General features: G+C 37.4%; 1 protein-coding gene across 1 annotated transcript; it reads right to left on the bottom strand.

Annotated features, from left to right (window-relative positions):
- Positions 1 to 5,308: 5,308 nt before the first annotated feature.
- Positions 5,309 to 10,714, bottom strand: ATS (Homeodomain-like superfamily protein). The gene is made up of 6 exons (XM_077377445.1): positions 9,878 to 10,714; positions 9,577 to 9,653; positions 9,348 to 9,384; positions 9,011 to 9,155; positions 6,127 to 6,226; positions 5,309 to 5,735 (listed from the first exon to the last, which is right to left on the bottom strand). The coding sequence occupies exons 1-6, from the start codon at positions 10,323 to 10,325 to the stop codon at positions 5,544 to 5,546; spliced, it is 999 nt and encodes a 332-aa protein (XP_077233560.1). The 5' UTR covers positions 10,326 to 10,714; the 3' UTR covers positions 5,309 to 5,543.
- Between the last annotated feature and the right edge of the window lie 4,327 nt (positions 10,715 to 15,041).

Raw genomic sequence — 15,041 nt, 5'->3', positions numbered from 1 at the left:
ATTCCTTATAACAGAGAAATCCTAAGCCTTTGCTTATTATAGGGTGATGATAAATTCGCACTACTTATAGGATAATTCGCCCCACTGTAAAGGAGGGTGTGTCATGTGTGGGAGACTTAAACGCTTTCTAACGTTTCATTGGGTGTGAATTATCCTACAAGGGGTGCGAATTTATCATTGCCTTTATTATAACGTATTGTTCTTTGTCTGTCATGGGAGTGGGACCGAGTGCAGGGATGAAGACGGGTGCATATCGTATACACTGAAATTCAGTGTATATGAAATGAATATCATAACAGGAGGGAATGATTTTGTCTGGCGCGACCTCATTGTAATATAATGATGACGCTTCCCGCTGCGGTATAAAGAGGGGCCCACGTTTGATTGATCTGAACCGCCCATTTTAAAGTAAAGCCTCATGGTCTTTTTGAGAAAATGTAAACTGTTGATTTTATAGTTCTTTTTTTTTATGTATGGAATGTTCGTTCATGATGAGACCAAGACCATGCAGATCGACTCTCTTAAAGATCAACGGTCTTGATCTCACATACATGCCCCCTATGTCTCCTTGCGTATGACAAAAAAAATGCCTTTTACCATCGATCATAAAAGTGATTTCTGCATACTCGTTCTATTACATCTGTTATAGTATAGTTATTGCAATTGATATTGGCACTACCAAGCTTTTGATAATGGGAATAACTAACCTTGTCTTTTATTTGATTGGCTGTTGATAGCTTTTGGGGGAAAATGAAACCGAAGGGTTGGGCAGTAGCTCAATGGTTGACGCTTGTATCTCAACCTTGAAGTCTTAGATTCAATCTCAGCTTATCTAACCCCTAAGAAAGAGCTTTTCTAGGAATTGTAATTGCTTTTGACCGAGGTTTAAAATTTCGGTTTCGGTGCTGGTTACGGACCCTGAAATTTCGGTCGTACAAAAGTCAAAATCAATATTTTATTCAATATTAAATTTCGGTTGAAATTTCTGTGAAATATTAAATTAATTTAAGAAAAAAACAGATTTTTTGGGTCAAATTTTGGAAAAACCGAAATTTCGGCCGAAATAAATGACCGTTTCAGTTTTTAGTGGTTTCGGTGTCGGTCTCCACCGAAATCCAAAATTTCGGATTTCGGTAGAGATTTAAAACCATGCTTTTGACAACTGATTAAATAATAAAAGACAAAGTGAGTTGGTCCCATAATTCAAACATGGCAGTGCCAAAATCAGTAGCTTATTTAATAATATATCTGTATATTATATATGAGAAATGTTTTTTCCACCCCAATTTCTAGCATTTTAATCCCTTTGGTTATCTTCTTCGAACAAACCCTGTATTTCCACACCCTTTTGTTATATTTTCCTAACAAAACTATAATATATAACGAAGAAACTTGGGTGACAATGACAAAACCTAGCAAATATAAATTCATTGAGAGAGAGAGAGAGAGATAGAGAGAATCTTTGAGTAGTGTCCAAACAAAAGCTTACGATAAGAGTACTCCTTCACAGTTGAAGTTTTGTCATGAATGCTCATTTTATTAGTACTCCGAGATGAATAACTGATCTGTATCCATAGTTTTGATATTTTCACCCCTCTATTTTATGTTTTTACATCTGAGAGCAAATATCAGTGTCCTTTCCTCGTTCAAAGTGACCATCAAGGTCGTTTATGACATGATGCCAAGAAAGAATAAGAATGACAAGATTACAAGAGGTCATGAGATGGATGACTACTATTTACTGTTACATGCTGTACATTTGAAAAAATGACAGATAAAATGTTGACTTTTGAAAAAATTCTAAGAAATGTTGTTTTATTAAAAAAAGGTTACTTACTGTTACATGCTGGACATTTGAAAAAATGATGAGAAAATATTGATTTTTGAAAAAACTCTAGGAAATGCTATTTTATTAAAAAAATGACTTTTTAGGATGAAAATACCCTTAACCTTACTTTATCTTTCTCTTCTTTGTTTTTACATATTTTTACTTTTACTTTCAAGTTTTACAGTTTTATTTCTAGGTTTTACTCCGACCCTTTTTATGTGAAACGGCCCATTTTCCGGCGATAGAAGTCTTCTTCTCCGGCGAAACATCTTCATTTCTCTGGTATGCTCATATGTCTTGAGAGGTTAGAAGGAGTTCTCTAGAGACGCCCCTTTCTCATTTTCTTTTTCCTCCTCAAAATATCCAAAATCTCATTATCTTTGTAACTATTTCCCATTTTCTAGTGGCTGTAGCCAAAATAGGTGGTTGTAGCCAAAATCAGTTGCCCAAAGAGCTTTCATTAGGCAAAAGGGTAGTGGAAGCCAAAATGGTACTCGTACGGGTTATTCATAGCCAAAAAATAGGTTACTTGAAGCTAAAAAAAATGTAACTCGAATCCAAAATCGATAGTTCAAACCCACAAAGTGATAGTCGAAGCCAAAATAAGAAGCAAGGCACTCGAAGCAAAATGTAAGTTATTTGAAGGCAAAAATGATAATCGAAGCCCAAAAAATGCTAGTTGAAGCCAAAAAAAAGTTACTCGAAGCCAATAATGATAGTCGAAGCCAAAAAAAAATTTACTTAAGCCAAAAAACAAATTACTCAAAGCCAGAAAAAGTTACTTGAAGCAAAAGAAAAGTTAGTTGAAGCCAAAAAAAAAGAAGTCGAAGATAAAAAAAATTTAGTCGGAGCCAAAACGTGTTAGTTAAAGCGAAAAAAGAAGTTTTTCGAAGCCGAAAACGCGATAGTCGAAGCCAACAAATATTTTTCGAAGCTAAAATATATTAGTTAAAGACGAAAAAAGTTCCAAATGTTACTGGAATTCAAAAGTTTTAGTCGCAGCCAAAAACATGTTAGTCGAAGCAAAAAAACCAGTTATTTGAAGCCTAAAAAAAATTTAGTCGAAGCGAAAAACACAACGGCAAATGTTACAGGAAACACATTTTTCACTTCGACCAAGTAATTTTTGGCTTCGACCAAGTAATTTTTGGCTTCGAGTACCTGTTTTTACGTTGAGAAGAAGAGGGGGAGATCTCGAAACCCTTTTTGAGAAAGATTTGACGAGGCAGAAGGCTGATGGGTCCAATTTTGTGCATTTCAAGCAAAAAAAACCTTTGAATACCTTAAAAAATGAGAGAGAGAGAGAGAGAGAGAGAGAATGAGATGATGTTAGATGGAGTTTTGAAAAAAAAATAGAAATATAGAGAGAGAGAGAGGGAGAATGAGATTTCAGGCTTACCTTCTTACGTATTGCCGGAGAAAAGAGTAAGTTTCGCCGGAGAAGAAGCACTTCAACTAGGTTAAAAACAGGGTAAAAGTAAAACTGTAAAAAAAAGAAGGGAAGCAGAATAAATGTACTGGGGGGGGGGGGCATTTTGGTCCTAAATTTTTAATTTTTTATAAATCAGCATTTATTCGTTTTTTCTCAACAAGTGACATTTTTATGTCAATAATGCAACTCTCTAACACGTAACAGTAAATAACCCTACTTTTTAAGAGGGAGTGATATATTCGCCTCCCTTTTCTTCCCTGGGCAGCACCCTGTAGTATATTTATGACTACCCCTTCACACTACAAGCAAGTGGTGCAATTAAGAAAGGTGGGTTTCATGATCGGATCCCTTGATTCTAATGGCAACCATAAGGCCAGCCAATGGCGTGAGATCACCTTGATCAGATGATTTGGATTTAAATTTCTTCCAAGAAAAATTTAGACCGTTGATTTTGTACTCCTCTATGTTAAGTATAAAATATCTGTCGTTCTAGAAGATCAATGGTTTCCATCTCACACACATACACATTGATCATAAAAGAGACTTTCTGCATGGGCATTGATTAAGCCTTACAGAAGTGGGTCCCCTTAAATAGATGATGTTTGTATGGTGAAGGTAGCGTAAAAGCAACAACTATATTAATTTCTTTCAGCCTCAGCACAAGCAAAGGTGGGAGCTCATGCAGTTGTACTCTAGATCTGATGTAACTGTTGGATCTATTTGTGGTTCGTTGGCCCACTAAGGAACAAAACTTCATTATTCGTTCTGAAAGACATTCTCGACTAGGGAAAAGGCGAATGCCTACTCTAGGGGGAGTGAAAATATCATTGCCCAAAAGGCATATTTAGATAATTGGAGATGTTTTCAGGTTGTTTAACTTTTGCTGTCAAGTTCCCAAAAAAATCAAGAATTCTTGAACTTTAGATAATTTCTGCTTGAATTGAAATTAAGGGATGCATTGGGCTGGAGTAGGATCTTTCTAAGTAACCTCCAACATCCATAGAACTCTGGATGGTTCTCTCAGTCATTTGATAAATTTGAATGAAATTGAGTGGTTCCAAGTTTTACTAGGAATTCTAATCAGACGGTTAAAGATTTTGATTTGGAATTACGTGCGCAAGGGGGGAAGCCTGGTAGAATGTTACGATCCTAAGTGGGAGTTTAACTAGGCATGGCACTGTATGTGACCCAGTCTCGTATGAGACATCTTTAAAGGGCCTAACCTAAGATGATCCATCAATCCTCAGACATTTGGTGTATTTGTTAGGTGCCTAACATTTGGTATGTTATAATCATAAACAGGAGTTTGTCTAAGTATGGGACAAGGCGGGACCCGCTTTTGGTGTATTAGGTACCTAACACTTAGACGATGGTTATCCCAACCAATTAAATGAACCTATATCTAGTAATCTAGCTTTGGTTAGCATTTTGTTGAATTCGGAGATATATATGCGCCCACATGAGTTTTTAATGCTTGGATAAGCTCTCTGAGCTCGAGCTCAGAAACACTACTCTCTCTCTCTCTCTCTCTCTCTCTCTCTCTCTCTCTCACAGGCTGAGCTCGAGTTCAGAAACTTTTTCCTAATATATATATATAACTAAATATATTCATTAAACTAAAAGTACAAAAAACTCCTATCAATTGATATTAGATCAGCAATTCTAAAGCTTCGAGACATTGTATGTCAAAAAATAGTCATGATTGAGATTCTCGTCTCCCTTGGCTCCAAATTGATATAAAATTTACCATAATTCGAAGATTGAATAAAAGGTTATGGCAAAAATAGTGTTCTTGTATGTGTAGGCACAAAATCGTAGAATCGTCCCTGTAGGCTCTTGCTCCTCAGAAGTTATTTTCTGAAGGTCGCGACCATATCCATATAAACATCAACTACAATCACCTTGCACCAAAATCTACCCAAAAACTTGATAATAGGCATAGATATTTTGCTTAATGATTTATCAAATCATTTCAAATAAAACTTACGAGAAACTTTCCAAACTTAATGCACCCCACATCTCTAACCTTTTGGGTCATAAGACTTCTTCTTTTTTCCTTTTCTTGTTCATTTTACCTAGTACTAAATTTATTTCTCAATTAAAGTTCAAAAATTACTTTAGAGTTGCAACACTTGATTTGGTTTCAAATATTCTTCCAACCAAAGAACTGATTCTCCCCTAAGACAAATCTTTTTCCTTAGATGAAATCTAAAGCAAACATCAATTGTCATGCAGCATATGAGATTTTCTTGAACAAGCAAAAGGAAAAATTTATAAATATTTTTAACACTTGAGAAGGGTTAGTTCTTTTGAAGATTCAGTGTGGTCCATTTGCCAACTTTGTCTTCCCAATGTGAACTCTAGATTAGGCATCTTGGGAAGTAGTTTAGAACCAATATGTGAGGATGATAAAGAGCTCATATACAACTCGTTCTCATGGTGAGACACGTGGAGGGTGCTGCAATATTCGTCCACCTGCATATAGAAAGAAAAATTAAGATTGTAGAATGCAATCCTAATGTTCATAGAACATGATCATCGGAGGGTGAATATCAAAATAAGGGCATGAGAATATTATCTCTACAAAAGCATAAGTGTTATCACCTAACATGAGAAATTAAAGATGGAGTGAGTGTCAAAATAAGGGCGTGAGAGTACCAGCTGTAAAGAAAATTATAGTGTCGACATGCCCATTACTACAGAACTTTCTTTTTTCTTGTTTTTGAAGTTTTTGAAGTTTTGAAGCTCATTTTGTAGAAAATGATTTAGACAAAACTAACCTGAATTTAACTGGATACATATGGCCTAAGAGAAAATTACTCACTGTATTATATTGAAATTAAAGAGATATGAATGAATTTAATACCTTAGCTCCTTCATCATTGCATTTGAAATGTGAGAGATTTGATGCATTTTGTGGGATCGATGGACTCCAAGCATCCCCCTCCATTGATGACCATGATTCCCTGCAGACAAGTTCCAAAGAGATTCAGGTTAAAAGAAATAAGCATGTCGAAGGAGATGTAAAATAATGACAAGGTCTATTGAGACAACACATTCATTGGAGCAATATTTCTTTCATTGCACTCGGAAAAACTTTGATCAAAGTAATTGCATTGGAGCCAATATAACTAAAATCAAGAACAATTTCATGAACATCCAAATTCCCAAATTCAAAAAATTTTTATGGAGCTAGATATAATACATAGATATAAGTGTTTTGAGGACTTTAATTATAACTATAGCACTTGGTATTGGTTTTACTTATAGAAAGCATCATGATATTGGCAATAAAGATGGACCTTTTCCATGATGCATGCCTTGGGTCTTCCAAGTAATCGATGTAAGTAATTCCAGTATAGCTATGGGTTTTGAGGTAAGGCGGGAAGCCCCCTTCTTGTATTTTATTACCTTATCAATAAAATTTAAGGTAACGGCTAGGTCCCTAGATAAATTCCTGGTTAAAAAATGAGTTAAGAGTCCAAGCAGGATTCACAATTCAGTGTTAATTATTAAGAGTTAAAGTAGGAGTGGGGAGTGGAGCTTGAGTTGGTTAAAAAATAACAGAAAAGGGTGATGCAAACTCCATACATGGAGGCCTGTGTTGGACACTTCTTTTTTTTTTTTTTTAAGGATTTGGGTTGGGGGGAGTGTCTCCGGCTCCATCACTTTTTTAGTTAATAGAAATTGATTTGTTTCACATTCTGTTCCTCGTGGATTCATGGGTATATCCAAGGTAGAAGTTGGTGGTCTTCTCCTTCAAGGTATTGATCTTTCTTTTTTCCTTTTCTTTTTGCTATTGCCGCTTTGTTAGACTTGTCGAGACTTTAATGTGGAACTCAGCCTTTTTAATGCATGTAAATGGGTACAAATGAGAGGGTTAAGTAATTTGTTGGGAAGGACTTTTGGGTTATGGGCCATCCATAGTGGGCCCCAACAGGTAAGTGGTTTGGATCATGGAATAAACGGCTCCATGCCGCTTGTACATTTGCCCCTGATGCATTTTCTAAGGAAATACGTACACATGCACCCTTACCATATGATATAGCTCAGATAACCTTTTATAAGCCATGTTATTCAACAAAAGATATGACAATTACAATAATTCCCTAGGAAGATTGTTTGAACTGAAGTTTGTTACTTTCCACACCTATGAGAAATGTGTTACTTCCAAAGGGCCTATACTTCGACTAAACTGACTTTTGCACAAGTCTTAGGGTCTCTTTGGATGGCACTAAAACTGGTAAATAACCTAGGCTTTGATACCAAATTGTTATAGGACAGATGCTAAGGAATTATTTCTCTGAAATTCTGATACCAATCGATGTAGGACAGATGCTAAGGAATCACTTCTCATATAGCTCCGATATTAGAACAGTCAAGAGAAATCGTCTCTTTAGACACCAGGTTCAAATTTAGATGAACTAGGCTATGGGAATAAGAAAGGGCTATTTGCAAATGGGACATTAAGGCCTCTTTGGGAGGCATTAACTGTATAATTTGTAAAATTATTTTACGATCATTTGCAAATAATCATTTTTATCTTCCAAACCATTTGGACATAAGATTATGTGTAAATAATTTTGTAATGATATATCAGAGGGTCCCTTAGTACTTTAGTCACGATACTATACTAATTATTAAAAATCTAATGCATGCCAGCAACGGTGTGTGTACGCCAATAAGTTATGAAGAAAGATCATAATATTATAAGCATAGGTTAGATAAGTAAAATACTTTAATCACTTTATATAATAGGTGCACTAACAACTCGAATCCTCTAGCCAAGGGAGTTCATTTACTAACATAAGTGAGTGTAAGCAAACATACTCAATAAAAATGTTTAACAAGTACGAACTACAATGAAGATTGAATTAACGTTAATGATAAAAATGATAATTAAACTATAAGACAGAAATAAATACACTCCTGATGAAATGTGACAGGAACTGAGGATGAAGGTGATTAAATTATATCAGTTCTAACTAATGTAGGATTTTACCTACTTTTATTGATTAAGTAAGCGCTAACAAGTATGGGATTTTACCCACTTAACAAGAGAAGGTACAAATATACTAAAATAGGCATACTTGGATGAGTGAAATGATAGATTCACGAGGTGTGACAAAAGAAGTTTTGCAGTCCCCACAGGCATACTTCAAGGTACAAGGGGTTAAATCAACCTTGCACTCTTGCAGAGAGAGGATGAATTAACAACACAGAGCATGTTTCAAGTGAACTATGAGCAATGCAGACTACAACCCACTTAACCATAGAAGAAGACATAGATAATATAATAATCATGTATCATATATTTTGACAACCAAGAGAAGCTGCATTTATTTTCAGGAATAGGAACACAAAAGGGGCTGAAAATGTGGAAGGGGGTGGAAATATCATCTCCCATGTTAAGTATGGGCTAGCCTGGTCTCTAGTCAATGAACATAGCAATAAACTTTGGTAATTAAATCCAACTTGTCCTTCAAAAATGGTATCTGACCCTCAGTAAATAAAAACAACCAAATCCAACCATGAACAATATAATTATGGAAACCTCATACCTTGCTTATATTCATCAACATCCATGCATATTAAAAAAACCCCATCTATATCTAGCACGAAGGCACATTATTAAATTATTAAAAAAAAACCTGTTAAATCCATGCACCCACGTGCACACTCACACGTATCAACAGACCCCATGTCATATGCATGTTGGGATGATAGAAAAGAGATGAAGTTGCACACACCTAGGAGATCTGGGTGGTGGAGGTAGAGGTTGGGGTGGATTGAGAGAATGACTAGGGTTAATTTCAGCTTTCTCACAAGATAATATGCCCTCCTCTTCAGCTATCTCTGTGCTCTGGTTCAAACCCATGTCTGATTGACCTTGACCTGCAACATTCATTATGCATAGAGCCATTTGGTTGTGCTTTATCAGACACCCAACAAATAATTCATGCGGAAAAGGTCAGTATAATCCTGGCCATTTAGTAGCTGGTAACAGTAGATCAATGGCGAAGAAGAAGATATCCCACTCTCAGATAACAAAAACCAGATGCTATGAGATAGAAAATCCAAATATACCTGTCCCTTTGTCAGTGCTCTTCACTGTTCTATACATCTGCAACAACACCCATACACAAAAAAAATCAAAAGTCCAAATTGCTAAGATTAGTCTCTAGATGCCCTTTTGTCCTTACTCCTTGTTTCCCAACCCCCACTAGAAAACCCTAACAATAACAAAAGCCAATAATAAAAAAAATTCCCCTTCTGAATTCAAACCCAAGAAGATATAGTTTCTTTCATTTCCTACCTGTAAGTGACTCTTCACATGAGCTAGAGTTAGATCCTTCACATTCATCAACTCCAAAACTGATTTGGGTGTTGCTCCTATCAAAATAAATTATGAAAAATAACCAAAAAAAAGGTTATAACATGGGTAAGTTAAAACAAACAATGAAAATCTATCTTTGTTAATAATTGTGGGGTAAACAAAATAACTGATAAATAAAGAAAGAGAAATCTACAAGAAATGCAGATGGTGTTATAGTGGATTTTCCCTATCTTTCTCCTCTCTCTTTTTCCGTTTAATCATTTTTATTGTGCTTAATTACTTTCATGGCCTCCAAGGAGCTCCACTGCATGGACAAAATGGGCATGAAGTGTGGTGGTCCATCTCATTCTAGGAGCTCTAATGCTTCTAGTCCCTCCATTAACAAGTCTCGAACTCCTCTTAAATTCGCGACCGTTCGTCTGTGGGTGGTGGAGGTGGTGATGATGGCCATGGAGTGGCGGTGTAGGCAGATCGAAAGCCGCCATCTTAAACCCTAGACTCAATGTTGGCTCACCCCCATGGAGATTGTAACCCCTTTCTTGGTGCAAGAACCCTTGATCATGGCTTATCTCACTCTCACTACTACCAGAATCAGTGGCTGAATTCCTATCTCCAAATAATGCCCTTCTCATAGATCTGTCAAAGCCAACGTCTCTATGTTCGCCATCGGAGATTGATGGAGGGCTGATCTGTAGTGAGAGAACAGGAAAAGTTGGCAAGGTTCTCATCTGGTTGAGCCCAAGAAGATGAATAGAAGAGACCCAGATCAAGCATATGCAGTGATTTATTGATAGACAAAAAGGTAAGTAGAGAGAGAGTTAAAGTGGAATGAAGATGATGGAAAGATGAATGGTGTAGGGAGAGAAGATCAGATCTTGAAAAGGGTTACAGAAAGAATGAATGAAAGATCAATCATGAAAAGGATTACAGAAAGAGAGAATGAATGAAAGAAAGAGTAGAATGAGAGTTAAAAAAAAATAAAAAAAAATGGGAGAAATGATAAAGAAGGTGATGGGAGATGAAGTGTGGAGGTAGTGATTATATAATGAGTGACTGATGATTTGCATGTGTGTTTAGAGTATAAGAGCCTAGACAGAGATAAATAGCTTTTAATAGGACTGTAAAACTAAAAACAACCTTGAAGAACATTTATTATGAAGGAAAAGCTAAGTCAGAAATTCAGAGAGAGGGGTTTATTTTCTTTCTATATTGCGATAGGGATGGAATGAGAAACATAGGAAGCTTTGGAAATCGAGAAAACAAGTAAAGGTTTTTGTTTCTAAGGCATCTATTTGACGTCAATTGAAGGGGACCCAAAAAATTCTACATCCCTTTTCCCTTATCTTAGTTTTTGAAGCTTCTTTTTTTATACCAACCACTTATTTTGGTAATTCCACCCTTTTTTTTTTCTAAAAGAGATGGGTGTCGGGTAACAAAATAGTGGGTCTTCAATTTTTTGAGAATATGAAACAGAGATTAGGCCACGTCTACATGTACTCAATTTCTCGCTTTACACGAAACCCATCTCGCGAGATTAACTATACGTTTTAATTTGTAGCGCGAAACGAGATGCAACAAAGTCACGTGATCCTACCGCGCATTTTCCGTTCTTTGTTTCAGATGGGCCCACACAAATCCCATTTCAACGGCTAGTATTTGTCCCGTGCGGGCTATCGGTTTCCCTACTCCCGGTGCGTGCAGATTATTCCCTGTAGAGGACACGTGGCGGTGATCGGATGAAGGAGATCTAACTACTGCCATGTGGGCGGTGTTGAGAATTTATTTTAATTAATTATAATTGTAGGGGATTAAGATATGTAATCATTTGTTAATCGTTTGGGAAGGTGGTGGTCAGCGGGTGATGCGGTCACACTCATCGGAAAACGAGACATATGCTTCGTTTTCTTGCTTTATTGAAACTTTTTCATTGAATGATAATAACATCTTCATTATTCTAACATCTTCCCTATTTGAATTTTGAGAATAGATTTTGAGCCTCAAACATCGAACAAGGCATTTCGCCAGACATGATATAGCAGCAACCTCAGATGAATTAAATGAAGAAGACAAAATATATTGAAAAGTAAGCCTGTGGGGTTATTCTCTCACGCCGGTCCACCAAATGTGTTGATGGTCCTTAGTAAATCCCTCTTCTTGGGGGTAAAATTGGACCAACCTCTACTCTTTGTCGAGTGCCTTATGCAATTGAAGAGAGCCGAGGACTAGTTGCCCGACCCGAGTTGGCCAAGTCCGAGTGCCGAGTGCTGAGCACCATTTGGTGAGTCCGAAACCAGTGGGCCAAGTGCCCAAGTGCCAGTTGGCGAGTCCGAGTGCTAAGTGCCTTAGCCGAGTGCTGAGTACCAGTGGGCCGACCCATCACCATCGCCTGCTGAACCACTGTTATATCGAAGCCCAAGTGCACACCAGGCCCCCATCACCTGCCAGACCACTAACATACGGTGCCTCCTAGAGCCATATATGACCCCCCATTGCTCGTTGTTACTAAGGAACACCGCTTCCAAATGAACATGTCACATCAACTAAGGACACCGCCCAAACCTTCTAATCACCTTCATTCCTTATACCTTCCACTCCTCGTAGCCACACCAACGATTGCCACGGCGCCACCTCGCCGTCACATTACACTCCGAAATACGAAAACTACACCTATAAAAGGAAGCTCTCCAATCCAAACAAAGGTAACGCCAAAACCTCAAGGGCTGCATTCTCATTTTGTTTGCCTCATTCTGACTTAAGTGTCGAATGGTTCTCCCGGAGTTCCAAAATTCGAGTATCCTTAACTGTTTGTTTTTAGGCACAAGTGTGGAGATCCAAAGGACCATCGAGGGCTCATTCCTCGCCGCCTCCTCAAATGGAGGTCCACAAGCTGATCCTAACTCAACACATCTAGAAAGCAGTAAACATACGCATGCACAGCTACAGCTAAGCAGAATAATGAGCAGATATGATGATATAATCAGGAAAAACAGCAAATAGCTACAGGTAAGCAGATAAATAAGATAAGCGGTAAATAAATGCTACAACTAAACATGTGAAGCTACAACTAAACAAGTATATGATAAACAAGTAAATACTATAGCTAAGCATGTGAAGAAGTAAGCAAAACTGCACAAAAAATATATCAAGAAAGAGTAAATACTAATAAGCAAAGTAAGAAAACACACTAGCATGTACCTATGTAATGAACAATGACAAATAACAGACTCAAATCACAAAATGTTAATAACAAACCTTAAAACACTAAGTGTTTTCGACCAAAACTCTTCAAAGTTAATTAAAAATGGCATAAGAGACCAAGTGCGCTCGGGCGAGTTGGATGCCTAACACCTTCCCCCACTAGTAATCAGGCACGGACCCTCTCTTCTCTGGTTATCCATTGCAAACAAAGCATTTGTTTTGGTTCCATGGCCTATCTATGGATGTCGATTCTTTCATAGTTTTAGGTACGTCTTAGTTTCAAGGCTTTTGTCTCCGGATCAAGAGGTATCTCATATATCGCTATAGGACGTTTTATTTCGAGAGTTCTTTGGTAGAGTTCTCTTTCATGTGGAGATCCAAAAGACCGACGGTGACTCGTTCCTCGCTGCCTCCTCAGATCGAGGTCCACAACAGGCTACAGGTTAAGGCAATCCTCTGCCATCCAAACCAAACAGGTGGAACCTCATGATCGAGCCATTCATACACTTGGCGAGATTTGAGCAGCAACACCTCTTAAATATAATCAAGCTCCTTTGAGGATATAACATAGACCACATTGTGTATTGAGTTTGATGTGAAAAGTTCATCAATTAAGTCGCCCACAGGATCTTTATTGGTAATATGACATAAATGCTCTCACTGATATGAAAAAGAAGTAAATTTTAGAATATTAACCCTTCTATTGGAAAGAAATCGATCCAAAAATGGGTTTTTAATTTATTATTGGCATACAAATCTGAGTTTTTAATCCATCAAGTAAATTACTGAAACTTCCTCACATAGAAAATTCTCTAAGGCTCTGTTCACTTGTCGTCTCAAGAAAAGAAGGGATGGGAAAATAACCCAAATTTTCTTGGGAAACCACTTTTTCATACGTTCGCCTGCTTTCTCGAGAAAGTTGGTAGGAGGACGTCGAAAATGTAATTAACGTCAAAAAATGATGTGGAAAGTCAAATTTTTTCGCCAACTCCTTTGCAATTTTCCCACGAAATAGATGAGAAAAAGGGATGGATAAACTCTCGGGAAAATCCGTCGGGCTCTCCTCCTCGAAACATTCGTTCTCGATACAAACCCTCCGACGAAACCCACCGGCTCAGTCACCATCTCCGGCGAGCTCTCTCCTCCGACGAGGCAAAAAAAGGTTAGATCTCCTCTCCCTCTGTCTCATTTACTCCTTTTTTCCTCTTTCTTCTTCAAATGTGGAATGCCTTCTTGTTTTTTTCATTTCTGTGGGGTTTGTGCAGAATTTGTTTTAGGTTTTATAAGCTTTTAGGGTTGTTAGGGCTCCGATCTGTAAGCTTTTAGGGTTTATTCCGCTTTGAGGGTTCGGTTTTGGGTTTTTTTTTTTCATTAGGATTTTGGTTTTAACGGGTTTAAATCGATGGTGGTTTAACCAATACTCATTTTTACATTGATTCTGGTTTAAACCGGACTTGTTTTTACATTGATGCTGGTTTAATCCATACTCGTTTTTACATTGTGGCTGGTTTCAACCATACTCATTTTTACATTGATGCTGGTTTTTACATTGATGCTGCTTTAAATCGATGGTGGTTTAAACCATACTTGTTTTTTTAGGGGGAAATAGGGCTTGGATCTGTATGTTCCAGCTCCTCTTTTACATTGATGCTGGTTTAAACCATAGTCGTTTAAACCTTACCAGTACAAAGTATCCCGCATATTTTCTCCCGCTTTATGGGCAAGTGAACAACGAGAAAGCGCGGGAAAATCACAGTTTCTTTTCATTTCCTTTTCATTTTGCAACGTCAGATTCCTTTTCTTTCTTTTCCTTTGCTGCAGCGGGAAAACAAATGAACAGAGCCTAAGTAATCTTTACCTCATACAAAATAGGAGTTTTTATATGGTGCCCGACCGTGAAGTCCCTTGTGGGCGGTACCACCCTTGATGTTTGATCCAACAACTGCTCACTTTTTAAGATGTTGCTATTATATCAAACATCAAGGGAGATATTTTTATCGTACAACCCACAAGGGACTTGATGTTGGGGCACCATATAATTTCTCATAAAATAGACACTCAAATATTGCTAAAATGACAAAGTACTAATATCTTGGGAACATATACTGAAATACCCCTATCTCATTGATAACAGCCACAATACTCATTTTAAAATGGTTGAGGGGGAGTCTCTCCCATCCTTGGAGATTTGCCCCTTGATTGATGAGATATTGGATCCAGTGGCAGGATCCACCATCTACTATATG

Source organism: Tasmannia lanceolata, unplaced genomic scaffold, assembly GCF_043159265.1.
Source record: "Tasmannia lanceolata isolate RefF3 unplaced genomic scaffold, GAP_Taslan_0.1 ptg000004l, whole genome shotgun sequence".
NCBI classification, from domain to species: domain Eukaryota; kingdom Viridiplantae; phylum Streptophyta; class Magnoliopsida; order Canellales; family Winteraceae; genus Tasmannia; species Tasmannia lanceolata.
Note: the sequence above shows the minus strand (reverse complement) of the source record. Positions and strands in the feature narration are given on the sequence as shown.